The sequence below is a fragment of the Strix uralensis genome, chromosome 1 (genome assembly GCF_047716275.1).
Source record: "Strix uralensis isolate ZFMK-TIS-50842 chromosome 1, bStrUra1, whole genome shotgun sequence".
Taxonomy (NCBI): Eukaryota; Metazoa; Chordata; class Aves; order Strigiformes; family Strigidae; genus Strix; species Strix uralensis.
The window spans coordinates 11,299,970-11,326,900 of NC_133972.1; the positions used below are offsets into that span (position 1 = coordinate 11,299,970).

General features: G+C 40.1%; 1 protein-coding gene across 2 annotated transcripts; it reads right to left on the minus strand.

The window, feature by feature from the left end:
* Positions 1 to 1,347: 1,347 nt before the first annotated feature.
* TARP (TCR gamma alternate reading frame protein) lies at positions 1,348 to 26,736 on the minus strand. Of its 2 annotated transcripts, none has more exons than XM_074885130.1 (6): positions 26,647 to 26,736; positions 26,232 to 26,541; positions 14,799 to 14,854; positions 5,268 to 5,561; positions 3,757 to 3,825; positions 1,348 to 3,001 (listed from the first exon to the last, which is right to left on the minus strand). In XM_074885130.1, the coding sequence occupies exons 1-6, from the start codon at positions 26,687 to 26,689 to the stop codon at positions 2,868 to 2,870; spliced, it is 906 nt and encodes a 301-aa protein (XP_074741231.1). In that variant the 5' UTR covers positions 26,690 to 26,736; the 3' UTR covers positions 1,348 to 2,867. The 2 variants fall into 2 exon arrangements, with proteins under 2 accessions (XP_074741231.1, XP_074741318.1); XM_074885217.1 differs by lacking the exons at positions 14,799 to 14,854; positions 26,232 to 26,541; positions 26,647 to 26,736 and adding exons at positions 13,573 to 13,623; positions 18,351 to 18,671; positions 18,803 to 18,873.
* Positions 26,737 to 26,931: the final 195 nt, after the last annotated feature.

The following is a 26,931-nucleotide window of genomic DNA, read 5'->3' on the forward strand; positions in this document are numbered from 1 at the left end:
TTAGTGTTGGTACCTAGTATCAATAGAAGTTAGCTGTTGGCAGACCACTATAATCCTTATGCATATCTTTTTCATTTACAACTACATGTGAGAGGAATCCACAGGTAGTTTTCCATATCACCTGTTGTAGGTTATTTTGATAGTTGAGAAGTCAGTATTCTCAAGCATGTGTCCAGTATAGGACACACAATTATTCTAGCAAGGTAAAGAATACATTGCAAATCCCTTTCCACAAATAAATTTGTTTGTGCTGATTACTCCTTTGTGTTTTCATGGGAAAAGTTGATCCCGTTCTGTCTTCTTTTCATTAGAATCACCAGATTGCCTGTAACCATTTTTGTAGTATTTGCATTAATTCTGCAACTCTGTAACAGGAGTAGAGCAGTTGTAATGCTGGTACTTGTAGAAGCTTGAAATCACTGAAAATCAGTTGTGAAAAGACATGTACTTGAGAAGACATGTCTTTTAAGTGTTAACAAAGTCCTGACAACAGAAGTTTACACTGAAAAGATAACATCTAACTCTGGTGTGCACTCATGATAAAATAAGACTGCAAGTCCTGCAGACATCCTGCAGCACCCATGTTTTTGTGGTAGCAGTAGCCCCTACACGTACATATCGCAAGCATGCAGTTAGACCAACATGCGTAGTGAACGGTGAGTTTCACTGTGTTATTTACATGTAACTTAAGGCATGTGGTTTTTATCACTTTGTATTTCCATTAGAAGGAAATGGTTTAGCAGTATACTGTGGTAAAAGGCAGGGCGGCTGTGGTCTAACTGTCCTCAGCTTATCACCCATTCTCATCGCAGCCCACCTCCTCTGAACCAGTTCTGACTGGTTCAGTTTACAGGGTTTTTCCACTAAATAATAAAGCCTTTCTGCAAACAAATGCCCCAGCACCCAGAAGCCTTAAAAATCCACTTGTCCTCTTATTCAGGCTAAATAAATAAAAATTAAAAACTTGGTATGAACAGTATATATCTGTATAAATAAAATTCAGGGACATGTGAGCTGTTGCAGATGTGAAACCTGAAACCTTGAGAAACCCCGAGAAACCCCAGAAATGCTGACGTGATAGCTGTGCTCAGCATGGTTTAGGGTTGCATGTAGACACGGGATTTTGTGCAAAAAGCTTAAAAAGCTGTGTTTTCTGTCTGTTTTCCTGTGCTGCATGGACAGCATCTTTCAGTCTCGTGTATGAGACACGACAAGTGGATTTGTGGATCATTTTAGTGAAAAAGATCTTGGTTTATTAATGCATCAAGCATTTCTCTAGCAGAGATCAAGGTAGGAGAGACCAGGACAGTAATATCAATGATGCTACTTAAATCTACATTCCAAAAATACCTTTGTAGCTATTTTATTTCACTTTGATTGGAACCAAGCGTTAACAAATAATAGCATGGGACATCAGCTGTTTCTCAAAGAGAGTTTGACTAAAGACTAGACATCACATCTTCCTTCGCATTGAAGAGTAACATGACACTGAAGGCAGTAATTAGTTGCATTGGCTTCACTATGCAGATTGTAAAATAACTTGTAAGATATGCTGTTGGTAAAATAGCTGTGGTTATTAGCATTGAGCCTGACTTACGTCCTCCTTCCCTTGCAAAGGCGTGAGCCATAGGCAGTCCTGTTGTAACAGCACTGCATTTCCCCCTGGTTTGGCTTAGCTCTTCAACACAAAAGATGTAACGAGCTAGCTTTTATTGTTCCATGTAGAAGTATTCCTGTTTAGTACATTGAAAACTGGAACACTGGTGGTTTTAAGGATCTTTTCATTTCCTGAGGAATTTATACGAGCAGAGGAATGAATCAGGTTTTCTAGCCATCTTGGTACTTGCTGTGACAATGCTGGTGAACAAACCCAGGCCTCACAAACGTACCTGGAGGAAAGCTTGTATTGCCCTCTACATCCTTGCAGATACAGTGAATGTGAATGCTGCAGGCACTTATCTCCAAACTTACGGCAGTGTTTTGCCCCAAACTAAGCAAATGCTTCAAATATATCTACTTCTGATTTTTCCACAGAAATTTGAAAGGAACTGATCTGTGGACCTAGGAGGTGAAGAGTTCAAAGTCCAACACCTGAGAATTTTTCCTCTATTGTGAAATCACTTTATCAAAGCTTCAGATTTAAGGTTTTGCTCAACATAAAAAGGTATCTCTAAACAAGATGATATTTGTGAGCATTACAATTGTTTTCTTTCTTAAATACAATGTGCAGGTTTTCAGTCTGTGTCACAGTGCTGGGGTGGGACCTGCTGGATTTCTTCCATTTCTGTATGCGTGCACCTTAGAATTGCTTTTATGATCGTCTGATTTCTTAATTCAAAAATATTATGTTCGCTTTTTAAAATCATGTTTAATTGACTCTTAAAGCACACACCACTTCAGAATATTTAAGTCCTGATTTGGTGGATACATGAGAGTTGCAATAAATCATTGAAAGTAAAAATGAACAAATACCTGTGAATTTACAGCACAGGAATGTTCCTAATTAAGCCTTAAGCGCAATGACAAAACACATCTGTGCTTTATATATCAAAAGCCCTGTTATGCTTCTAAACTATTGCATGCATAACTACTGTTAACGTGAGTACCTTCCTCATTTTGCAATATGGATTTTGGATTAAAATCCAGGGCATGTATATGTATTCCTATTGCTCAGAAAAATTAGGAAAACCAGGCTGATATAAAAACACAAGAAGTAAAGCAAAACAAGCCCTATGCACTAATGCCAGAAAATTATTTGGGGATTTTTGTGTTGTCACATCTAACACTGAGAGCAGGGGAGTCTCTATGGATAAGCATACAGTAAAGCAAATTTAAGACAATTTTGTAAGTCTTTCCTAAACCAGCATTTATGCTTTCTTTCCTTGGTGCTTGGTTGGAGCCCACATTCTGTAGATGAGGAAGAGTACGATGAGATAGTACATGGAGCTCTTCAGAAGAAGGACGATGTACACTAAATATGCTGTCCTGTGCATTAAGTGATCTGTAATAAACATAAGACAGAAGAGTCTTGTTTAATGTCAGTGTTTTACAACCTCCTAAAAGAGGGGTAGAACTGGGACTGTGTAGTCTGTTTACTGCTGCAATTACACTGAGTTCAGTGGACAGTGTGTAAACACCTCCGGTGTCTCACTGTGCTTTGGGTTTGCACTACTGATAAGTTCCAGACTGAGCAGGTTTCTTAGCACTAGGCTGCCTTTCATGGGTTATTATTCCCTGCAAAGGCAAGAACAGAATTATAGTGCTTCCAGCACTGATTACCAATAGCACCATGTTTGCTTGAACCCTTTTGTGCTGGATTTTTTGAACATAAGTGCTCATGATTCTTCCTAAATCCCTGTTCAAACCAAAAGAAAATTTCTTTGCCTGAAGTGCCAGGCAATTGCTAGGCTGATGGAGCATCAGCTGAAGCGCTGAGAATTTAACCACTTCAGGTATTTAAAAAAGTGACACTTAATGCCAGCTAATAATCTAGTAGCCCAAACAGCATCTGTAGCATGCTAAGAAAGCTTCCAGTAAAGCTACCTAATAAAGGTAGGAGAGACCCTTCTTATAATCCCCAACAGAAGTTAATTTGGAGTAGCACTGAAGGGTTTTTAAGTTACAGACCCCAGACTTAAAAGTTTTACTCTACGCTCTTTAGAAAGATCATTTTTGTGATGTTCTGAGCATATGTAGCAGTATCTAACTCTTGCATGACATGCATCACTTTCCCACATTTTAATACATTTTAATTACCTTTATTAAAATTAACTGTGCTGTTTCCAGGGCTGCAGTCCTTTTGCTGAGTAGCAGTCTTTCTAGAATCTAATGGAAAGAGAGTTTAAATGCCCCAATTAGTCTTTTCTTTAATTTTAACAAACACGAATTGAGAAATAAGGAAAAAAAGAGGCAGTACAGCAACAGTGAAATGGAAAGTTAGTATTAAACAACAAAAAAAGATGTTTAAGATCTGTCTGCAGAGCAGACGTTCACAAGTAGGATTCATCTGCAGAGAGAATTTGAAGGGGGGAAATGCTCATAAAGAAGTGACTGGGTATTTATTGCAGTAGGTGGGAGGTTTGCCTTTGCCCTTTCAGGAATGTGTCCATTAGGCTCTTCCTTGGCAGAGTCTCTTTTATTTGGAACTGCAGTCAGTTTGACCGCCTGATCTTGTCACTGAAGTAGCTGGAGTCTGTTTGCCTTCTCAACATACTGTCGTTAGAAATGCAGAATAATTTACATCAGAACAGATGTCAATTACTCTGTCACTTAATGGTTGCTCAACACTAAAGAATCATCTTGAGGCGAGTATGATTTAAGGTTCCCCTACTGGGAATTTGCTATTTTGGTGTTGGTCATTCTCTCAAATAAACCCTTTTTGTGCTTGAAGCAGCAAATTTGTGTTTGTTCTTCGTCATGGTGTTTGCACACATTGATACATGGGCTTAAAGACATCCGTATTACATCCCTAAATACATCCTCCACTTAAATAAACTTAAAGCATATTTCTGTCAGAATATATTTTGAAGGTTGAAATGTAATGGTTAATGCTGTCACTCATTGGAGTTACGTTAATTTATAGTAAGTTGGACAGAGGTAAATACTGAGAAAAGGTTAATCTAAACCAGTATAGGCAGCTTTTCTTAAAGTTATTGCCAAGACTTAAAACAATTTGCATTAACTGTAGGTTACTATTTTCTTTAAAATTGAATTGTCTTTCAGATTTTGCTTTGCTTAATCAATCTTTCCACAATTAAATGAGATGTCTTGTTTCAACACATGGTTATTACCTCACTGTTGCTGGACTATGAGCAAGTAATATATTTAAACTCTGCTCTACATCCCCAGCAACCTCGTTTTTAACTCTGTAGTTTTTTATAGTGGTGATTGATGTCAGGGGATATCAGAGGGACTTACACCTGTAAGCCATGGATAACAGAGAAGTAATACTGTTTTCAGAAACTTCTGTAGACTGGAAAGTAACCAATATGGCTGAGACCTTTTGGAGCTATGCTAGTTTATACCTGCTGAGGTTCAAGAACTGCTCTTTTCCTATTACAAAGGGACATTCACTTGGGGAGCATAGCACAGGCTGGGTAGCTTTTCCTAGGAAAACTTTGGTAGTTTCTCCGGATGTATATTTCAGCTATTGTTGTGCCAAGCAGAACAGATGCTTATCGAAAGCATTATTTCTGAAATGTTATTGCAAAGAAAAATTCATGTCTATAATAACACGTAGAATTGAATTTTTAACATGTAGTATATACCTTGTGTCGACAGTGAACGCTGTTGGCTTTCATGCTCATATTTGCAGTAATAGTTCTTGTCTTTGTTCTCCGCTGGTACAGTTAACCAGCTGCCGATTGAGTATTTATCCCCGTTTGTGGGCTTCCAAACGTCTCCTTTTATTATGTTGTCTGTTACCTCCTTATCTGCTTCATCGGTCCATGTCACCCGAATAACCTCTGGGTAAAATTTCTCAATAAGGCAAACATACATTATCTGATTTTCATGTCTCTTCTGCAGGATTTCAGAGCTTGCCGGTGAAGAAATAACTTCGTCTGGATTGGTTATTGGAGGGAAAGAACAAAACAGAGAGCTGAAAGATCAACAGTGTACAGCAAATAAATACACAGCCACAAAATAGAACTTCTGAAGAGCAACAACCTAAATGTCTTATTAACAAATGTTTTAGCTAGCTAACTTGTTATGAAATACTTATGATCGGAGTAGAAATGTCTCATGTATGAAAAGAATTTTAGGTAATAGGATGGATGAATTACAGCTGTTTCCACCCTTGTAGTAAAAATAAGTTTTTGGTGAGCTGGACAAACCTGGAAATCAAACACACTTTATATTAAATATTATTTCAATGGACCCAAATGCCAAGTTTTATTTTTTAGTCAAAAACATTTACAATACTATTTAGAATAATTTGGAACTTTTAACCATATTTTAAAATACGTTATTTTATAGAGAACTAAAATGAAAAGAGGCTTTTATGAGTATGGTACAAAAAATCAAGCTCAAAATCAGGAGACAAGACTCAGTTCTTCTAAATATTCTAAACTTGGTTTTGTTTGGACAATATAGAGTCTTCCAGAGTCTGAAGAATGTTTGATCTAAGCTTTGGTGCTGTGCTATGTGCATGAAGAAACATTATTTAAGTCCTAAATTGTTCAGTGAACACTAACACTGAGACTGCTTCAATCACGCTTCTTGTCAAGCAGCACATCTGGTAGAGGAAGTCTAGAGTAGACTGAGTGTACTCTTTAATACTAGAGTAGATTTTAAATTATCTCACAAAAGATTTCTTGAGTATTTTTTTAGAAAAATAAATTTAAGTCTGGTTATTTATAACCTTAGAGACCTACTCAAACATGTTTGAAAAATTATTTTTGAGAAATGTTAAGAAACTGAAATATTGTTGCAGATATTAATAATCTCTCTTGAAACTGAGTTAGAAAACTTCAGGTGACTACATGAAAGCCTATATCCCACAGCCTTCCAAGCACTACTGCTGTCAGAAAGTGTATTTGTCTGCACAAGTCTTTGACAATTATTAAATAACAGCAATAGTTCCTGAAAGAGCTTTATTCATTTCTTTGATAAGAGGAATTTAATATTGCTTTATGATGTTTATGCAAAAACAACTACATGAAAGTTTTGTCTACGGAGTGTTAAAGATAGACTACCTTTCAAATCTTTGAAGTTTTATGGCCCCAGTATAAGTCCCACTGCTAATGAATGAACATCTGCTATATCTAATTAATTTTTTTAAAGCTGATACTGATTTTGTGATTTTTTTTTTAAAGCAATAAAAATGTATTGTTGCCATTTTTTTGGAAGACATTCTATGTATTTGCCAGGTGAAGATCTTGATAAAGACAGGAAAATGGAATCAAAAAATGCCCTGGACCCCAAAGGTTGGCAATGCTCTTCCTTTACTACGAGATTTGTTTAAATGTTTGAATTAACACATCTGAAAAGGAAACACCAAAACTAAACTAAAGCAGAAGAACATGCTATATGTAGATAACATTTCTATATCCAAATAGGATATCAATCCATACCAGATTGGGTGATGTGTGTTGTGAAACATGCTCAGTATGAACATATGTGAATATATTTCAAATGAAAAGTGAGCTGTTTCTACAAGCTAACTGTAGGTAATCTCCATTTCATTTGCCTCTCTGGATTAACCTTGTCATTAGGAGGAGCCTTATCCAGATTTTGTCCACACAGAAAAGATATTTTGATATTATAGAAGTGGATAGTAAATTTAAGAGTCCATTTTAGTTAAACGTGAACTTCTGCAGTGCGTGCATAGGCAGCGCTCATGGGCAATCATTTTTGTCTATACTTAACTGCAAGTGAAGACTAGATACAGATTTCAGAATTGACTTTTGCTACATAGTAGGTACTGCTTAAGACTATTGTTTTTAAGGCAGCAGAGAGATTTTAGGTGTTCATCTCCTTACAGCACTCTTTAGATTCCTATGTAAATCTCAGCCACTGAATTTGAGCAGAGTTTAAAGTCTGGTCTGGCTGAGTGGTGCAGTTTTCATGTATTGTGAGAAAACACATTGATATAAATACGTATTTTTGTCAAAAAGCTTCCACCTTTCTTTAAAGGATCTGGCTATTCTAGAGCGATCTTCTACATTGCACCCTCCCTACCTTCAAAAGGCAACTGTTATGTTATGAATTTCCTTCATTTTGGAGATTTGTCATTGAAATGAAGATGTGGACTGAGTTCTATTGTACCAGAAATAAAATTTCTAACAATGTTATGGTTCTCTAACATTAATTTAGTGGTTAATTTTATCTTCTTTAAGCATCAGTCCTCACACTGATGCAAGATTAAGCTAATTTCTAAAATGTTTTATTTGTTCAGAAGACCATGATGTAGCTCCTGTCCCAGTGACTTTGAACTCTGCAAAGCTTCATGACTATTTTAGATGTTTCTTTTAGATTTTCAAAGCTCAATAAGTTACCTTGATTTATTTCAGTAGGCTAAAATTTAATTGTCTAGTGTGATGTTATTCTCTTGGATTATTAAATCTCAATAGAGAGTCAGAGAGAGATGCTTCCAGCTGCTAGTTCATCCTGCCCATTTTAGAGATTCCATCAAGATGGAATAATTTCCATCCTGGAGGTGTTCAAGAGTCGGGTTGACATAGCACTTAGGGATATGGTGTAGTTGGGATCTGTCAGTGCTGGGTTAACGGATGGTCTAGATGATCTTCAAGGTCCTTTCCAACCTAGATGATTCTGTGAAATTTCCGAATTGCCGATGTCTTTCTATTTACCATAAAAAGATCCTAGGTGCTTAGCTTAAATGAAATGTAAATCATATCACAATACTGAGGAAATATATTGCTTGAATAACTGCAGCTGTGTGAATGCATGGGAGTCTTATGTACACACATAGGTAAATGGATGACAGTGGAGAACTGAACAACTTAAGTTTTGCATATATACATGTTTATATATTTTTGTGTGTGGAAAAAAAAATCTCCATAAACTGTAGGTATGTTTATGGAAAAAAAGATGAAAACTTGTAGAACTGACTGTAGATTTTGATGTACTTTCAGGCTGATCTGTGAAGTTGTCAAAGTCAACAAGTCAGTTTACACTGTTTTGTCTAGGCAAATGATCTGATCCTTTCTGAAGAATTTTAGTGTCATGAACTTCCACCCCACTGTCTTTTTTGTTTTAGTTAAACTTTCAAAAATGTTGCTGTTTACTTTGTTAAATGGTTTTCTAAGGCAGGTTTTAAGAGGTACATAGGTCTTACTTTTTAAAATAATATGTAAGCATGTGCAGATATTTCTTACGCTAAAATCTGTCTTTTCTCTCGTAATAATGCAATGAGCCTGCAAAACATTGTGCGAATAAAATTCTGGAGTTAAGCTCATAATCAATGAGATATTAATGAATTTGAGTACAAAATATATGTTTTTATAGACTAACTCTCAAAAGTTTTCTTAATGAAACTCCTCTACAGTTTAAGTATCTATAAATAAGATTTATAAATAAGGTCCATATGTTCTTAAGCTGAAATTTTAATTCTCATTACTTGGATGATCCCACAAAATGGAGTAATTTTGCCTGATACTCAAAGCTCCTCAGTTTCCCCCCCCAAGCCAGTGGGAGCTGAGAGCACTCAGCACACTCAGCTCATGAAGAGCTTTCTTGTCCTGCTTGACGGTGGCTTCAGGTATTATCATTGAAATGACATAGTATAGTCCTGACCTACTGTGAGCCTCCCCAGATACCTTAAAGAGCTGACAACCTTCACTCCGAAGCTTTCCCATTACAACACTTAAAAAAATAAATCTTTGAAAACACTTACTGGAGACAATGAGTTTTGTGCCAGAACCAAATATCTTTCCGTACCCCCACTGGTACATTCCCTTACAGAAACTTCCTGAGATGTTTTGGCCAAACAAGGACCAGATTTAACAACCATCATATGAACAATAAGAACCTATTCATTTGGCTACATGAATGTAGAAAATTTAAATTCAGTCTCAGCTAATGCTACTATTCCCAAAGAGCCTTTAGTGATATGTACTTTAAATTCAGTTTCAAGCTAATCTTTGTCATCACTTGTTCAAAAAAATATCAAAACAAACCAAAACTTGTTGTTGATTGATCTACCATAATTCCTCTAGATTTTTTTCTAGAAAAATTACCTTTTTTCCCAGGATGGTGAGTGGTTTTGACCACACAATTTAAAAATACATGCATGCTCGACCAGCGTTTAACTGAATTAATGAAAGGCAGTCCTCAACAGCCACGACTCTTCTCAAGCCTAGTGGAGGGGCATTTGCTCATTTTGGGCCTAATTCTCTGCATGTTGAGGTTACTGTAATCTGCTTAAATGAGTGCAGTATCAGGACTGTTCACCCTCAAATCCTGCCATAATTGCCTGTGCAGTACTATTGTGGGTAGTCGGCACCAAAAGGAAACATCACATATGCATCTATGTACACTGCTTCCACCATTCCTGTGCACGTCCTTCCCCAGGGCCTTCTGGCTTCTCCCTAGGGGAAACCATGTGCACCTTGCACGAAATCCTGCCGACACTGAAACCAATGGCATCATTTCCAAAGGTCCAGGGTTTCCCTCCACGTTTTAATTTTCTGATTATTTATTGTCTGCCTGCAGCTAACTGGCGCTGTGGTGCATCAAAGAGAGCTCAGTTCCTCTTGGCTGGAATAAATCAGCTTTGTTAGGACAAATCCATGGGGAAAGGCCTTCCCCTTGACCAAACAGAGAGATGTAGAGCTTCAGCCATGGTTTAGGGGAGCTGTTGGCACTCACAGAGTTTTCCTGTATAACACCTCTGTTTCCTCTGCTCTGAGGCCAAGAGCTGATCTACAGCCACATTTCTGAGTTACCCTGACCCTGCTGCTCTGGGCAGCAAGCTTTGCACAAGGGAATGAGCTGATATAGTCCTAAGTATCCAAAATAAGTTATATTTCAGCAATTTATGTTTTATGTGAAGACTCTGACCTCTCTTATACAAGCATTTGGGTGCTAAAGAAATGAATTCTGCTACTGCAAAGTCCACATCACTTTTCTGTATTATACTTTTAAATCTGTATTTTAATCTGCATTATAGTTTTAAAATAGAATATCACATTCCCTCTCCTCCAGATTTTAGATTATCAGAATGAGGCATATTTTCTTAGATACTAAAAAACAATAAGCTTTGTGCCAGTTCCAAAGACTTTGTCATAATCACTGGGTGTATGTACTTTGCAAAATCCCACCTAGCATCAACGTTTTTAAAACCTTGTTTTGTGTCCCAGACTAGCCTCATATTCTTATTAGAAATGCATCTGTTTCTGTTGAGACTCTGATTTCTGTAATTAAAATTTTCCTTACAAAATGGTGTATGTATCAACCTGTGTTTTCTCATACAACGGCTTTTTCTTATGTTAGTCTTTCAGGTTTAAATACATAAGTTTGCATGTGCATAAAAACTAAGGATTTGGAATGCTGACAAAAGGGAGGATGGAGCCCTAATTTAACAGTGGGCATTCAAAATCACTGAAATATTTAAGCAGATCCTGTGTGCCTGAGATTTATAATTTTCTAGACTCAGACTCCTTCATCATCCCCTGAGGTTTCTATGGAAAATGTGAGGAACAGTAAAGCCTGTCACCTTGACAACACGGGAAATAATGTATTTACATATATATGAATGTACATTTGTGTATGAATATATATCCTACAACAAGAACCTAGCGCTGCATGCTATCACCAATGCAAGCTGATCTTTTTGAGCCATGGCTTTAGGATGACAGAGACCATTATGAACAGGCGAATGGTCACACTGAAACCTGTTTGTAAATATTGCCTTAAAAGAATCTGATACTGAATTCATCTTTGTGCCCATTAAACCCTTGGTATTTTAAATCCGTTAACAAATGTTCCTATTAATATCATGGCAAGAGGTTTTCACTCTGCAGATTTATTTTGAGTCGCCACATCTTTATTTATGTCTTATATCTCCATCCTTCTCTCCTAACACTTGTTTGGACTTTCAAGCCCACTGGGTTTTGATTTAGGGCTTTGTGTTTTTTCCCATTATAAAAAATAATAATGCGTACAATAATCTTCACCATTTTGATTTAAAAAGGCAGAAAGTCAGTTTAATCCAATCTCAGGTAATGTAAAATAAATTTAAGTATAATCTATCTTTAGGCAACATGTATTTTATAATAGATAATTACAAAAAAAAAAGTTGTAGCTTTTTGAACTTTGAACTTCAATGCATTTGATGAAAACAAAGTAGATGCTTCAGTAATATTTAGGAGATAGCATTTAAAGAAATTGAATATTGCTGCCATAATTTCTGCTATGAAATAATTTCCTAGAAATGTTAGTAGATTGTTCTTTTTATCACTTCAAAATAAGTTAGCAATATGCTTGTGAGTTGCCAGGAAGACCCAGCTACAACTGTAGCAGAAGAGATGGCAGAGGAAAACCAGCCCCACACTGACTGAGCAAGCCACTCTGCTGCTGTGCTGAAGGAAAAAAATGGATTTGGAGAGGCTGGTTAAGTCTTTGGTTCTGTCTTGGCTTCCCTCTTGCAACCTTGTGAGTGCCTAAATTCCCTGGAAAGATACTTACAGAAGAATCCTGTATTGCCAGTTTGTGTAGGATTAATATTCCTGTTCTGCTGTAAGCTTCTAAAAACTCATCTATTCCACCAAGTGCAAATGCCAAACCAGTCTCTCAGTTCCCAGCCCTTCTGTTGCATGCATTATTGTAAGTCTCGAGCAACTTTCCTTTGGACAGAATTAATTAAAAGGGACCAACAAGAACAAAATCATGTTCATTACAAGTTGGTGGGAGCTTGGCTCTTTATTCAGTATAGACCTGGGAAAAGATTCTGCTCAAGCTCAAACCCTGATGATTCAATTGAATTAAGGTCACTTATCCTAAATCCTGGTTTTCTACATTTCAAGTAACTTACTGAGCTAATGTTGGATAGTCATCTCTAAAAAGACGAGCTGAGATGAAATGCCTGATCTTAAGCATGAGGTAACTACAGGCCTTTTACTCTATGAATCAGTCAGAAGCCTTGGCCAAATAAGGACAAAATCCCACAGAATTAGAGTGATGCTTGAAAATAATTTATTTTAAACTGTACATACTAAAAGCACAGCAACTACCTTATTAACAAGGTAAGGATTTTCACTAAAAATGACACGCTTATCCTGACACGGATATTTCTATTGAATTATAGTTATGATTTACTTAGTCTTTCTGACATAAATCATTAAAACCAATCTTTGCCTGATATGCTAACATAAGTTTATGTATTTAACCAGGCTTAAGACATTTGGTAGCAATAGTTCTTCTGTCTTGTGTTTGAGTGGTTGTTTACTCCAGGATTATGGCATTTAAAGCACATTTAATTGGAAAAGAAGATTTTTGTCCTCCACTTTCCATTAAAATAAATGTATCTGCAGGAAAGACAAAATATGGATCACTTCTTCATATGCATGTGATTAAGCAATAAGAAGAGTATTTGGAGGCAATGATGTATTTCTACTGCCAAAGTGCTGTGTACATGACAAAAATAATTCTGGACAAGTTATTTTACTTTTACTAACAATGCAAGAAGGATTTTGGCAATGGCCATTGCATATTGCTCTTTGTATCTCTATTGGGAAGAGCTTTTCCTTCTTTGTGCTTAATTCACAGCTGCTTGATTCCCTGCTTTTTCCTTCAGTACAGCTGGAGGAAAGAACGATGGCTCTGGAAACTGCTACAGGCCATTTTCCACCACATTTCCAAGGAGGAGTGTGACCAAAAGTGGCTCAAACTAGCTCCTTTTCAAAAATGTTTGTGATCCTAAACCACTGCATTACAAACACAACAAGCCTCACTGCAGGAACGACAGTCTGGGGAGGGGAATCCTGTGCAAGGATGGTGCCGACTGAGGCTCTAAGCCGGCTGAGTGCCCTCTGGGACGCTATAACACTCATCTATATGACCACCCCAACCTCCTATAGCTTATTGTATGGAAAATAACATGTAACTTACCTGACACAATGAGTTTTGTACCGGAGCCAAACACCTTCTCGTAATAACCAGTCACAGTGAATAAGGTCTTTGCAATAACAGTACATCTCTGTTATCTTTATATGTGTAAATATTACTCTTTAAAGAAAATCAGTTTTGCTGTATAATCTACTTTTAGACCCTAGAAAAGTAAAAAAGGAGCAGGTGCCTAACCTAAACTTAAAAAAATCCCCAATAAAAGTGTGGAGGTTTTTGAGGGTATGTGTGTTCTTAAATTGACAGGATTCATCTCAACTAATTTTACTCTTCTGAAAATTTAGACAGATGGTGCGGATTGAGCACCTTGGCTCCATCTCTGCTTTCTGGAGAGAGGCAGCACCAGCAGAGGATCTATTTGATCAGATATTGGCCAAGTAATTTGCTCCTTATACACCCCCATAATTGCTGAGATTTGAGCAGCACAAAACCCCTGACCAATATTTGTGTTGTCATTAACATGAAGCAAAACCCTGCATGGATTGGACTCAAACCTCCCAATAAACAGATACACCATTTTCAGATGGTCAAAATTAGGCAAACTGTTTTCCTCTCCGGTGCTTAGCTGAGCCAAATCACAGGCAAGTATCAAAGCACCTGAAGACCTTTACTTGAAGCAAAATAATTTTGATAAGTATGTCAAAACATTTTGAGTTTGGCATTGTTCCTTAATAATAGTAATAACTGATAATAAACAGTTTCTGCAAAAGCTAGGAAGAGAGAGCAGCCTTTCAACTATGCATATCTTCAGAAAGTTCTGGGCATATCTCAGATAACTTCTTTGATTTGGTATATTCAGACATAGTCCTAAAGGAAAATGTTTTGCTTTTCAAAGATGTGAGTAACCCAAAGGTTTGACACTTTTCTTTCAGAATGAATTAGAAATATCACAGAGGTTGGACATACATATTTAAAGACAAAAACATCTTTCAGTTCTCTGAATGTTATCTTTGCCCTGTTTAAAGTCATGTTTAAAAATGCATCTGTGCTGCAATAGCTGTTTGTTTCCCCCATTTCATACATAAATACAAAACAATTTCATTGTGTTCTGCATATGGAAATGCTGTTTAAGAGGAAAATCCTGCTCATTTAAGAGGAAAATTCAGTAGGGTTAAAACTAGCAGGAGCTAAGATAGCAGAGCACCTCATGCAGCCAGTATCTGTATTGAAAAACATTTCAGAAGTAGTTAAGTTTTACATTTTGTACTTACTTGAAACAATCAGCTTAGTTCCACTTCCAAATATTTTGACATCAGCATCCCACAGTCTGATAATGCTTAGCAATATCTCCTGCACTGCAAATTTCTTGCATAGGCTACAGAAAAAGTCTTTCTGATTTAGAGGTTGGTGATAAATGTGGCCTAATTTTCAACATTGACTAGAGTGCCATTTTTAGAAATACTTCAATTTTTGTAGTGAGTAAAAAGTTCAGGGTTTTAAACCCAGCGTTTTCTGAGAAGAAAGCAGTGCCATGATTATTTTATAGCTATGTTCTAATCCTTTCAGCTCTGGGATCTCTGTTACAAAAATCTGTTGCCTCTGATGTGCTAGGTTTTCTCTGAAGTAACCTCTTTTTGCTGTTTTTAAGAAATGTGGTTACATTATGATTCCCAAAGGAAATTAAGGAAGTTTACTAGTTATTTGTTGATTTAAATATACAGGTAAACAATTCTTTTTTTCCTAAGTGTCTCTTCTGAATTACTTTTTGTGTGAAAGAACTTTATCTAAAGTTTCATCAAACTCCTATTTTGAAGCCCATATTTTAAATGCAACGTCCATATTCTGAACAAAACTTACTGATGCCCATAACTAAGTTCATGCCTTTTGTAACTGGTTATGCTGTCGTCTTTTAGGCAAAAGCAGCTGCTTCTGCACAGGCACAGTTTAATTGCAAATTGCAGCAGAGAACATTTTTGGTCAGAGACCTAGATAAAATTTAAAATTTCTCTGTAACTCTTCTCTGCTTTTTACGATTTGACTTAATTACAGTCACCTTGATAATGTAGTGTGTTTTCTGAGGAACATACTGTAGGCATTGCTTTATACTGAAAATAGCATTCATCCTATTGATTGCAAAACTTCACTACAATTAAGAATAATACAAATGCAAAAGTAAATCAGTTACTTTTTCAGTAGGGCCAGGAAGTAGAAATTTATTACATTCCAGGCAATTTTCCTTCCCAATCAACTTAGACTGAACCACCTCTAGCAATAAGAAACTTTTTGCATTTCTTACTTGCTGTTCTGAGAGTAAACTTTCAAGTTCACTTTTCAGTTCACTTTTCTTTCCCAGAACAGGAATGAATCCATCCCAATATTTAAATTTTTACCTGTCCTCATTTTTCCATTCCCTTGTCCTTAATAAGTATTCAGTAACTGTTCTAGAGGCGATTGCTCTATTCACGAGGTTGATATATTTACTGCCCATCAACCCACCCAGTTGGGGCATGAGTCACAGTTCACAGACAAAACATGATTTATCAGTCAGAAATTAATTTTCATACAGTCTTTCATTCTTAATTATCCAAGAACCTGAATGACTGTGAAAATGAGATCGGTAATAATGGTACTTACTTGAGACAATTAGCTTGGTTCCTGTGCCGAAGTATTTGATCCATGTGGTTCACGCTATGTTTTGTCTTTGCAATAAGGTAACGTGCTCCCTTGCTATGCCATTGCTGAAGAAAATCCCATTTTTTTTCCCCAATCAGCGTGAAGGCCTGATCCTTGGCTGCTTGGAGGATGTCAGGAATTTCAGACTTGCACCTGGTTGTTCAGCTGATAGATATCTCAGGCCCTTTGGAGGGTGGAAACTCTCTTTCCTAAAGTGTTGGAAATTTGTTAGTTAATTCCTCTGCTTTAACACCCAAGAATTAGGTGAAGGTTTCTCTTCAACTTTAGACACACAGATAGGTGCACAGGGTTATGCATGTTAAAAAACACATATCTTCAGGTGGTGATCCTGCTCTTTCCCAAAGGGGTACACCCCCTCCCACCTGCAATTAAGTGACATAAAGTACAGCTAGCATGGAGTTAATTTTTAGTTGGCTTAATACAATTCAGCAAAGGGAAGGGAGTGAGAGGCAGTACCATAAGCATTGCGAAGGTGTCCGTGTGCTGCAGTCGCATCTTCTGACTCTGGTACATGGTTATTGTCTGCCCATCTCCTGGAATCACTCCAGATCTTCAACAGCAGCTCACCGGCAGCTTTCCGTATACTAGCTGGTGGGAGAACACAGCTTTTCCTTTGCGCACAGGTTTCTTATAAAACAGCCCAAGATAACATCAGAGGAGTCACCGCTGCTGTTGATCAAACAACCTGCATGCTTCGTTTGTCATTTAGAAGAAACTGAGTCTGAGTACTTCTGGGATCTTGTGTGGCATACCGACTGCAAAACAACATTAGGAAATTGCAATTTGTGGCTCGAGGGAGGAAACAGACTGAGGGTGAAAGTCTTTCAATTGAAGCAGATGTAACGAAAGCAATCTACTCTGAAGGCTCCTGGGCAGGAACATCATAATCGCAACCACAAAGCAATGGCAGGAGAGATGTAGGCAGAGAATGGAGCTGACCAGTGCTTTTCCAGCTGTGCCCTTAGACACGCAGTGAAGGAGACCATCACCACCTCACCTGCATTTGCTGGGACTGTTCAATTATGCTCATGACACTGAGTAGCTGAAAGGTCTCATTAGAAGAAACAAAGGGAAACACTGCTTGTTGCAGACAGCTTGTCTAACTCCTCTGTATGATCTGGACTTGCAAGTATGAGGAGGACAAAACTGACCTATGGCCATTTGGAGACCTAATACATATTTGAAATTGTTGTGTCACTTTTTCATCCCATCAGACTAATATTCTTTAATGAGTTACACTTCAATGAATCAAGTGAGAAGAGTATCAGGGTACCACAGTAAAGAAAAATATTAAGGAGAGGCTTGATGATAGAGAAAAACATCTGTGGATGAATTTCTCAGGCATGAGAGTCAGCATGCACCTTGAGGCAATAGTTAGGAGGGATGCATTGCATATGAGACATAAGTATGAAAATTTGATCTTAACTACAGGAGGCTCTTTTCTTTGGTATGAGGGTTGGTAACTCTGTCTCCAACTTTTTTGGTGATTCAGATGCAACACCAGTGAAACACAGAGAGTAATAAACAAGAAGATGGAGAAAGGGCATGATACAGCTTAAAAAAACCCCCAAAACCCAACAAAAATGCCCACCTCCAGATCTCAGGAGGAATAAATGGAAAATCTTCCTCTTCGAACAGCTACTAACTTTTAAGCAAAAATAACACTCCTTTCCCTTTGATTAAAATTTTAAATACCTCTGGGCTGAAGCTCTCTATTTCAGTTTTCTTTGTCAGGGCAAAGACTTTGAAGAGCTCTAGTACCACGTGCTAACCCATTTCCAGGAACAACAATATGGAAACATGCCCCCTTTCCATTAAATAAATCCTTGCAACCAGTTCGCTGACATGCTTGAGTGGAAAGGAGGAGAAGGTGGAATGCAGAGGATGGGGTAGGTATTGGACCTTTACCATTCCCTTTGCACTAGGCACTTTCTCAGTCAAAATCTCTAGCTTTTGGCAGCTGATGCTTCCAAGATGTCGGTCAGCACCGAGCATGTCCTGCTTCTCCAGAGCCTGCGCCTGAGGCCAGGCAGCTCATCCACACCAAAGGAAGTGAGTTGGGATCTTTCAGGCTGTTTGTGATTGAGACGCTGGGGGAGTATTTGTCTCGGTGATCACCGAGTTCCTACCACAGTGACGATCCCAGTAGGCGCAATAGTAGGTAGCAGAGTCGTCTGGAATGACATCATTTATTGTAAGAATACACATTTTCTTGTGAGAATCTTTTTCAACCATGTACCTGTATTCTTGGAAGCCACCATCTACTACTTTTGACTGTGCTAAGTAGAGTATCCTCACTGGAGCTTCATTCTCCTTCTGTTGATACCAGTGTATGATGGTGCCATCATTATATTCAGAGACATCTTTAAAGTCACATTCCAAGCGCACACTTCCTTTAGATTTGGTGACAGACAGGGGCTTCTGCATGGGGATTCCTTGTGCATATCCATCTAGGGAGAAAAAAAAAAAAAAAAAAAAAAGGAGAAATTATATCATTAGCTGGAATTCAGGGATTTAGGAAGATGTTTAGCACAGCCATGGGTGCCTGTGAGGAAAGATAAGAAAATAAGGAAGGACTTACAAGACCAAGTGGCTGTGGCCACAAGCACTGCCAGCAGCAGCATGTTTGCTGGTCATGCTCTGCTGTCGTTGAGAGTCAGAGGAGAAGGAAACTAGCCCTGGTGCAGAGTGAGCAATGCCACGTGGGAGGAGGAGGGGACTGCCTCAGGAGGCAGCTGTGTACATCAAGCTGCGGGGAGCAGCGGGGAAAGGGGAGCAAGTGGGAAGGGGAAGGGATGCCACATGCTCCAACGAGGATGAGGTCTGCTTCAGGAAGATTTCTGTCACCACAGCAGGAGCACAAGGGAAGGGTCCCTGAGAAAAACTTCAATGCTGACTGCAGCACTGCAAGTGCAGTAGTGATGGATGCTGGAAGCCACTGCATGTGAAAGGCAGAAAACAACAAAAAGTAAGGGTGATTCACTGAACTAAAAGGAAACTCTTTGGAAAATTGCCATGAGATCCTATAAATAAAGACAGCATGTGACTACCGATTTCTGGCTTAGAGTTGTGTGTCACACCACTGGCTAGCCCTGAAGATACCAACAGGATTCAGTGAAATCAGTGAGCACTTGCCTGCTTAAACTTCACTTCGTGTTTAAGACTTTCAAAATCTGAGGCTACTGGTGTTTAGTGTTTATTTGCACCTATTCTGATCTTCTTTCTAAAGTCCCATAGCTCATTCTGTGTGATGGTCCAGCATTTCAGGTATCCAATTATACCCTTCATCAACGAAAGAAAAGCTGATGAGTAGGCACATACTTGGCTAAAGGCACAAACAAAAAATTATTCTGCTCAGGGTCCTCTGTGAAATGCTTGCTGTGCCATATACTAACTCACAGCAAATTTGAAATAAGTCCATCAAACTTGACAGTTTCAGCAAATCTCCTTTCTTCCAAAAAGTCCTGTTTGCCTTAAGATGAAATGAAACAAGAAGACGGTTGTAAGCAGCATGTATCAGCTGTGGTAGAGAAGAGACTGTAAATCTCTGATTTCAATTGGTCCATGTGGGATTTTGAGGTATCCAGATAAGGTAAATAATATTTCCAGGGACTTACAGTTGTGTAAAAGGAACAAGCTTTAGAAATCTCTTTTCTCTTAGGATATTAATAGCAGGAATAATTAATAAATAGATATTGTTTTATAGGTTTAATTAATAGAGCACAGGTGCTCTAGGAACAATACTGACAGTTTAAGCAATTTAGAAAGGCTAGGCAATGAAAAGCTAGACATAAGCTAAGTGTATGTTAAATAGAACATCTTGAGTCTTTTCTCAGAAGTCTAAAAGTGAATTATGATGAAGATTGTTCAGAAGATAAGTAACCATGATGACCGAACACTGTATCAGTGAGCAGTGGTGTCCAAAGAGGAATTGGAATGGAATGAAAAGAACTAGCCAAAACTGTGAAATACAATGGACTTTTGAAATTGATGATGAATTGAGAGCTGAAAGTTCCTGGAAAATCACCAAAGACTCTTTGTACTGTATGTTATATCATATATACAGAGGGCGCTTTTTGTTAGCTGTTGCCACTCACTGAGGTGATGGCCCAGCTCTGAGTTGTTAACAAAGCCAGCCTAGAGATACCCGCAGTCTGGTGAAATCCTTTAACAGCTGTTTACATGTACAGCAGGGAAGACAATAGTGGGGAACATACAGATCCTTTTCTTAGAAGTGCTAGGAAGTGGCAAGCATATCGTTCCCACCACTAAGGTACATTCTTCAGCATGTTGTCTTTCTTCTAGTGTCTTCTCTTTCCTAGGGGAGAACAGGGGCTGGACTAGAAAGTCAGTGCAATGTTTGCTCCCCTCAAGGGCCACCAGACATCTGCCATGGCTGTGCAAACAGCACCAAAGAGGCAGGTGTGTTTTCATTATTTATGTGCGAAGTCTTAAGGCAGTGAAGACTTCCTTTGCCCTTATAGTAGATGTGTGCTTGAAGAGCAGTGTGCTATTGACAACTCAGACTTTGAAAAGGACAGTTGTGCAGGGTTAGCTGCTTTTTTTGGGTAGCAAATACCACATGGAGTGAGAAAATCAGGGGAGTGGCATGGTTACAACCCTGTGGTTCAGATGTTGAGGGAGGTGGGTTTTTTGCCTTGATGATCTTTGAATTTCTATCACAGTGAGGGTCCCAGTAGGCGCAGTAGTAAGTAGCAGCATCGTCTGGTATTACATCTTTTATTGTAAAAACACATCGATTCTGGCTAGAAACTGTTTCAATCATGTACCTGTCTGCTTGAAAGCCACTTTCAACTGAAGGTTTCCCTCCTGAATAGTACAGGACCCTCTCTGGAGCTTTACCCTCCTTCTGTTGATACCAGTGTATGACAATGCCATCAAAACTTGCTGCTGATATTTGAATTTCACATGTCATCCGTGCACTTTTTTGGAACTTGGTGATGGATATAGGGCTTTGCATGGGAATTTCTTGCGCAAATCCATCTAGGAAAGAGAAAAGGAGAAACCATGCTATTAGCTGGAATTCAGGGATTTGGGAAGATGCCTGTTAGCACAGCCATGTGTGCCTGTGAGGAAAGATAAGAAAATAAGGAAGGACTTACAAGACCAAGCAGCTGTGGCCACAAGTGCTGCCAGTAGTAGCATGTTTGCTTGTCACTCTCTGCTGTTGTTGAGAGTCAGAGGAGGGTGAAGGGGGCTCCAGATGGGGACAACGTTGTGTTGGAGGAGGAGGTGGCTCTCTTGAGTGGTCTTCAGCAATGAGTCTTCTGTGTGCAAGCAGATGGGGCACATTTACATAAGGCTGTAGTCCTGTCTGCTCTTCAGGTAAATATGAGAAACATTAGTAAATCCAAGGTTTGTGGCCCTTGAAAAGTCAAGCCAGAGCCACTGAAGAAGGGCTGCAAGTGAGAGCAGCTCCAGCTGTCTATCAGGGCATAAAGTTTCAGCCCGGAGGTCACCCCAGTGGGCGGTGTGTGGGCCGTCACCCTGAGGGGTGAGAGGAGGTGTACAGTGCCTAAGCAGGCATTCCGCCATCCTTTTAGGGACCTCCTTTTGCCACCTCAGCTTAGTCACCCAGCTGCAGCATGCTGAAGTGCCGAGGGTGCCCCTGTGCTGGTGCTGCCCTCCACTGAAGCAGCTGGAGGCCATCAGCCTGCAGCGAAGGGGGCAGCTGCACTGCGAGGACGTGCCTCCACTTGGTTTCAAGTTCAGGAGGAAATGCACAGCCACAGAAATTTGGTTTTGATGCTCAGATGAGGTGCAAACGCTTCTTGGAAAGGAAGACTGGAAAACAAAAGCACGTCAACAGCCATCACAGAGGGGCATCTCAATGAGCAGGGCTGGTGCCACAGGGCACTCCCCTGTGACCGGTGAGCCTGGGCTGCATCTCGCCAGGCATGAGGGAGAGGAGCTGCTTTGGCCTCCCTACTGCTGGCAGTTGGCCACATGCAGAAAGCCAGCAGTAAGCACATGTTGCTAACTGTCTTGGAAAGATGCCTGTGAGAGCAGGGGTCCAGGGAGAGGCAGGCAAGGAGAGACGCCTGCCTTTTTGTGGTGGCAATGGAAAGGGTCCCTCTCTTCCCAGTAAATAACCGTGGGAAAGTCTGTTTAATTTTCTGTCAGGCCACCCTGAGGGGGATGAGAAGGAGAAGTGACTTAAGGACTGTCAGGCACAACAAAGTGACAAGGAAGAGAGAACTATGAAACAGAATGTAAGGTGAAGGGAGAGAGATGCAAGGAAAAGGTTACCCATCCCAGCAGCATCTCATGATGGTCTCCCGCATGGGCAACTATAGTTAATCAGAGTGAAAACCACATTGGCAATTGTATCTGAGGACCTGAAATCAAGCCCTTGTTGCCCGTTGCCCAAAACTACCAGGACATGTATAAGGACAAGTAGCCGTACGTTGCTACTCTTCTGATCACACAGCAAAAATCTGTCAGGTGCCCTTGTTGCCCTGCTCCCTTCTCTCAGGAGCCTGAACTCTATCAGCTCATGGTCACTGCAGCCAAGACTGCCCCCTACCTTCACAGCCCCAACCAGTTCTCCCTTTTTGTGAGTAGGAGGTCCAGCAGAGCCCCCTTCCTTGTTGGCTGCTCAATCACCTGTGTCAGGAAGTTGCCGTCAACTCATTCCTGAAACCTCCTAGATTGGTTGTGAGGAATTCTCACATCCCACAGCGTGAAGACAGAAAGCAAGCTGACTGAAGTTAGCATCTGAGGTCACATGTACTACAACCTGTTTTTCAAATAGTTAAGGTGTCAAGAAACATCTATAGCGAGGCATTATATACTCAAATCGTACTGAAAGTTTAGCAGAAACAATGTTGAGAGCCTGTGGAACTGTAAAACCACCACTCTCGAGGTATTTGTGCTCATTTTTCAAGGTCCATACGCATTAGAGGAATATCTCACAGAATATTGAGCATGTGCACTCTGTCCTAACTCAGGAACCTGAAGACACAAAGCTATCTCTGTTTTCTGAGTTAGGCAAATGCCAGCTTCCCTAGAACTAGTGTTTGATTGTAGAACCTGATTTGTAAAACTCAGTACACTTGACCTGAAGGGCCTGACAGTCTCTGCTTGCTGGGGGCGTAGCCCATGGCTGAGGTTTTCCATTCTGTCCTGGACATATCAGGTGAGAAACTGTGACAATAAAATTAGGTTTTCTGGGCTGTTGTAGGAATTTGTAGTGACTGAAATGCAAAGGAAGAGAAAAAAAATTACGAAGGAAGGAGTGTGTGTGTGGTCTTTTATATTCATGTAATTTTTTTTCAAGAGGAAGCACTGAGGGGATGGAGATATGTTTCTCTGCTTGATCTAAGGATTCTAACAGAAGAGAAATTTACAGCTCACATTTGTTCACACACAGAGACAGGCCGTGTTCTCTATCAGGTGAGTGCTTTCCGTACAATCAAACCTCCATTTTAAGAGCAATGTTTTGTATATTTACCCTAAAGTGACTGCAACTCTCCGGTTCCTGGATGTTGCAGATATGTGTGAGGACTGAAATGACATGCTGATTGTTAGTGTCATATATTTAACAGTTGCCAGAAGATATTGTTGGTTTTCCTACCCTGCTGCAGAAAATCATGACAGAGGGGTGGAATAGGGAAGTATCTGAATTCTTAGCAGAGTTCAGAGCTTGTGGTTCAGAGAGCAAAGTGCCTTTTTTGTACGGCTTATCCTTGCCCGTCTAATGCTGTGGTGATTGATAAACCCAGTACGCACAGTAGTAAATGCCAGAATCCCTTGGGGTTAAATAATCTATAGTGAGACCATAGCGGAGCTCAGTAGGATGCTTCCGAACTTGAAATCTCCTTTCATCGCCACTGTTATCAAAAACAGGTGACTGTCCTGACATGTACAGTATCCTCTTCGGTGGCTCTCCAGGAAGGTGCTTGTACCAGTGCACGATGGCTTGGCTGCTCATTCGGCATTCCATGCTGGCAGAGCTGCCCTTCACCTGCCTCTGCAGTGCTGGGGTTTGCGATGGTGCTGCCTGCGTGTCTCCACCTGGAAGAAGAAGCAAAGAAATTGTGTGAGGGGAAGAAACTGCTGGAGTTTGGAGCCAGGACTGTGTTCTCTACACATGGGAAGGAGAGGAAAAAAGGGCTTACGGGACCAAAATGAAGTTGCAAGAAGGACTGGAAGCAGCAACATGCTGCCTGTGTGGGTTAAACCTGGAAATGAAATAGAGACAGAAACATTATAAAGCCCTTCAGGTGGAGAAAGCATCCAATGGCTGGAAGGAGGAAATGTCTCGTTTGTCACATCCAATGGTCTTCAACTCACTACCATGAAGGGGGTTGAGTTTACTGACAAGTTAAACCACAGCACTAACAGTGTAGAAAGGACCTAAAATGCTCCATCTGAAAGAATTTTTCTTCAGCTATTTCCTACATTCTTCTCAGATTACCTGCTGAACTCACACATAAAACCTCAAATTGTTCAATCCATCCCTTCCCGAGGATGTCCTCCTCTCCTCAGACACCCCAAAGCTGTCCCAGAAGTGCATTTCACCAGCCTTTCCTAGAACACACCACCTCCTTTGGTAGCATTAATTGGATTATTCATAGTGAACTATCATCTCGTACTCTTTCTTAAAACAGCTCCAAAATGTCTGATCAGCCTTATCCAGCTACTCCAGACACAGTGAAGTGAAACCAGGGTGAAGTATGAATGTCTCAGCCAGCTGTTTGCTGCCTTCTGCTTTTTCTTGTACTCTCCCTCATTTCTGAGCCCTGAAAATGTGCCTTGCAAAGACTTCATAGCAAACGGTCCCTTGGGCAGCAGCTACCACACACCACGCTCTTCCCTAAGAAAGATTTCTCATTTTCTAACCCAAAAGAGAGAATCTACTCTGCATCTTTTTTGGGTCTTTTTGGCAATAGCAGTGTACACAACTAAATCTCATCTCTCACAACGAGTACAGAAAGTTCATATTCTTCTGTTGTCCTTGTGATAGATAGATGAATTTGTGTCGGGTCCTGTAGTGTAGATGTATCCACATAGAAAGAACAAAAAACAAATCATAAATGTGGAGTTTACTGACTTGAAGACTGTCTTTATTATTAGTCCATTTAAGTGTGAAAGCCAGAGAGGAAGATATCTTCCAAGGCCAAACTAGAGCTGCAAAAAGAACCTGCAGCAATGACATTTTCAGAGAAGACGGCTGGGCCTGTAGGAACTTAGTTAATGAACCTTGGATGGGGGATGGACTGCCATCGAGGAGAGGAAATGACGTGCTCTAGTTGCATGAAACACTCACATGAACATGGGATTGTGAATACTATTGCCACATAAGTGAAATTTCACTGTGGCTTTGCTCCCAGCTGCCTGACTGAGCAGTGCTGTGTCACCATTTCCGTATGTTCCCTGCTTTAACCCGCAGCTTTCTCTTGTAAACAGTTTTCACACCCCTTTCTCGGGACCGTCTTTTCAGGTGTTGCCCAATGTAACAGGTCCTTGCCTGTAAGAAGGGGCCCTAAGGGGTATCTATGTGAAAAGTAGTCGTTGTCATTCATAACCATTAAGATGGGGGTGACCAGTGATGAGTATCACCAATATTTCCATCATGACCTGGATTTGAAGTCTCCCAGGCCAGACCTTCAGTGCAAATATCCTCCTCCTATGCTCCCTCTCTGCCACTGCTTCATTTTTGCTAGCTCAGACTGTATTTGGGAAAGTATCTACATTATTCAAAGACAATCTGTGTTACTGTATAATTCAGCTGTAACACCGTCACTCACAGGAGTGCCCCTTTTCCCCAGCACAGCACATTATACCCGCTGAGTTGTAGCACGCTGCATTTCTTTGCTGTTTTCTCTGTCCATTATTTATACTTACATACTCAGCATGAACCTGTTGGGTTGTTTTAGAGGCAGGAGGGTGCGGTTGTCATTCTCTGCATTTGACAGAAAGCCTGCTGCTCAGGGTGCAGGCAGCTTTCTGTACAGACTGCCTGTGGTCTGCTAGTTCTGTGGTACTGCCAGTAGGCACAGTAGTAGGTACCTTCATCGTTGGAGTTGATGTCCTCGACTGAGAAAGTGCAGACATTTGTACCTTTCTTCGAAGAAGTATACTTGTTCCTATAGGAATCGTCATCATACAAAGCTAAACCTGATCCGATATACAGAACCCGTTCAGGAGCTTTGGGGGGTATCTGTCGGTACCAATGTATATATGCAGATTTGAAGTCAGATATGCCCTCGCCTACACAATCAATCCACGCAGTTTTAGTTTGCCCTCTGGTAACAGAGACGTCAGTCTGCTTCAGAAGCACTTGTGCTTGTCCATCTAGAAAACAGAACAAAAACACTCTTAGTCTACTATTCATTCACACACACGAATACGGGATGTCTCCTGCCACTGCCCCATGCTGTGGTGATGAGGGGAACCTACGAGACCAGGCTGCAGCCAGGGCCAGGAGCGGGAGCAGCAGCATCCTGAGGGCTCTGGCTGGTGTCTGCCTCCGGGAGGAAGGTGACAGCTCTCCTGTCCCAGCAAGTATAGAGGGCTGAGGCTGAGGAGAGGAAATGACTCACATGGGCATCATCCGGAGAGGCTGCCCTGATGACAGGTGGGGGATGTTAAGATAAAGCAGCCTAACTGAACCCCACTAAACGTTAACAATAGCATTACAGCTTTTACACAAGTGGCACAAACTCACCTGCTCTCTCATGCACA

What these genes read in the sequence shown, in the direction of transcription:
- TARP (XM_074885217.1), bottom strand. Translation starts at nt 18,845, where the DNA reads ATGCTGCTGCTGGCAGTGCTTGTGGCCACAGCCACTTGGTCTT. An exon ending in GCGTTCACTGTCGACACAAG is followed by an intron (nt 3,826 to 5,267) that starts GTATATACTACA and finishes TCTTTCCATTAG; the next exon opens with ATTCTAGAAAGACTGCTACT. An exon ending in CACAGTTAATTTTAATAAAG is followed by an intron (nt 3,002 to 3,756) that starts GTAATTAAAATG and finishes TGTTTATTACAG; the next exon opens with ATCACTTAATGCACAGGACA.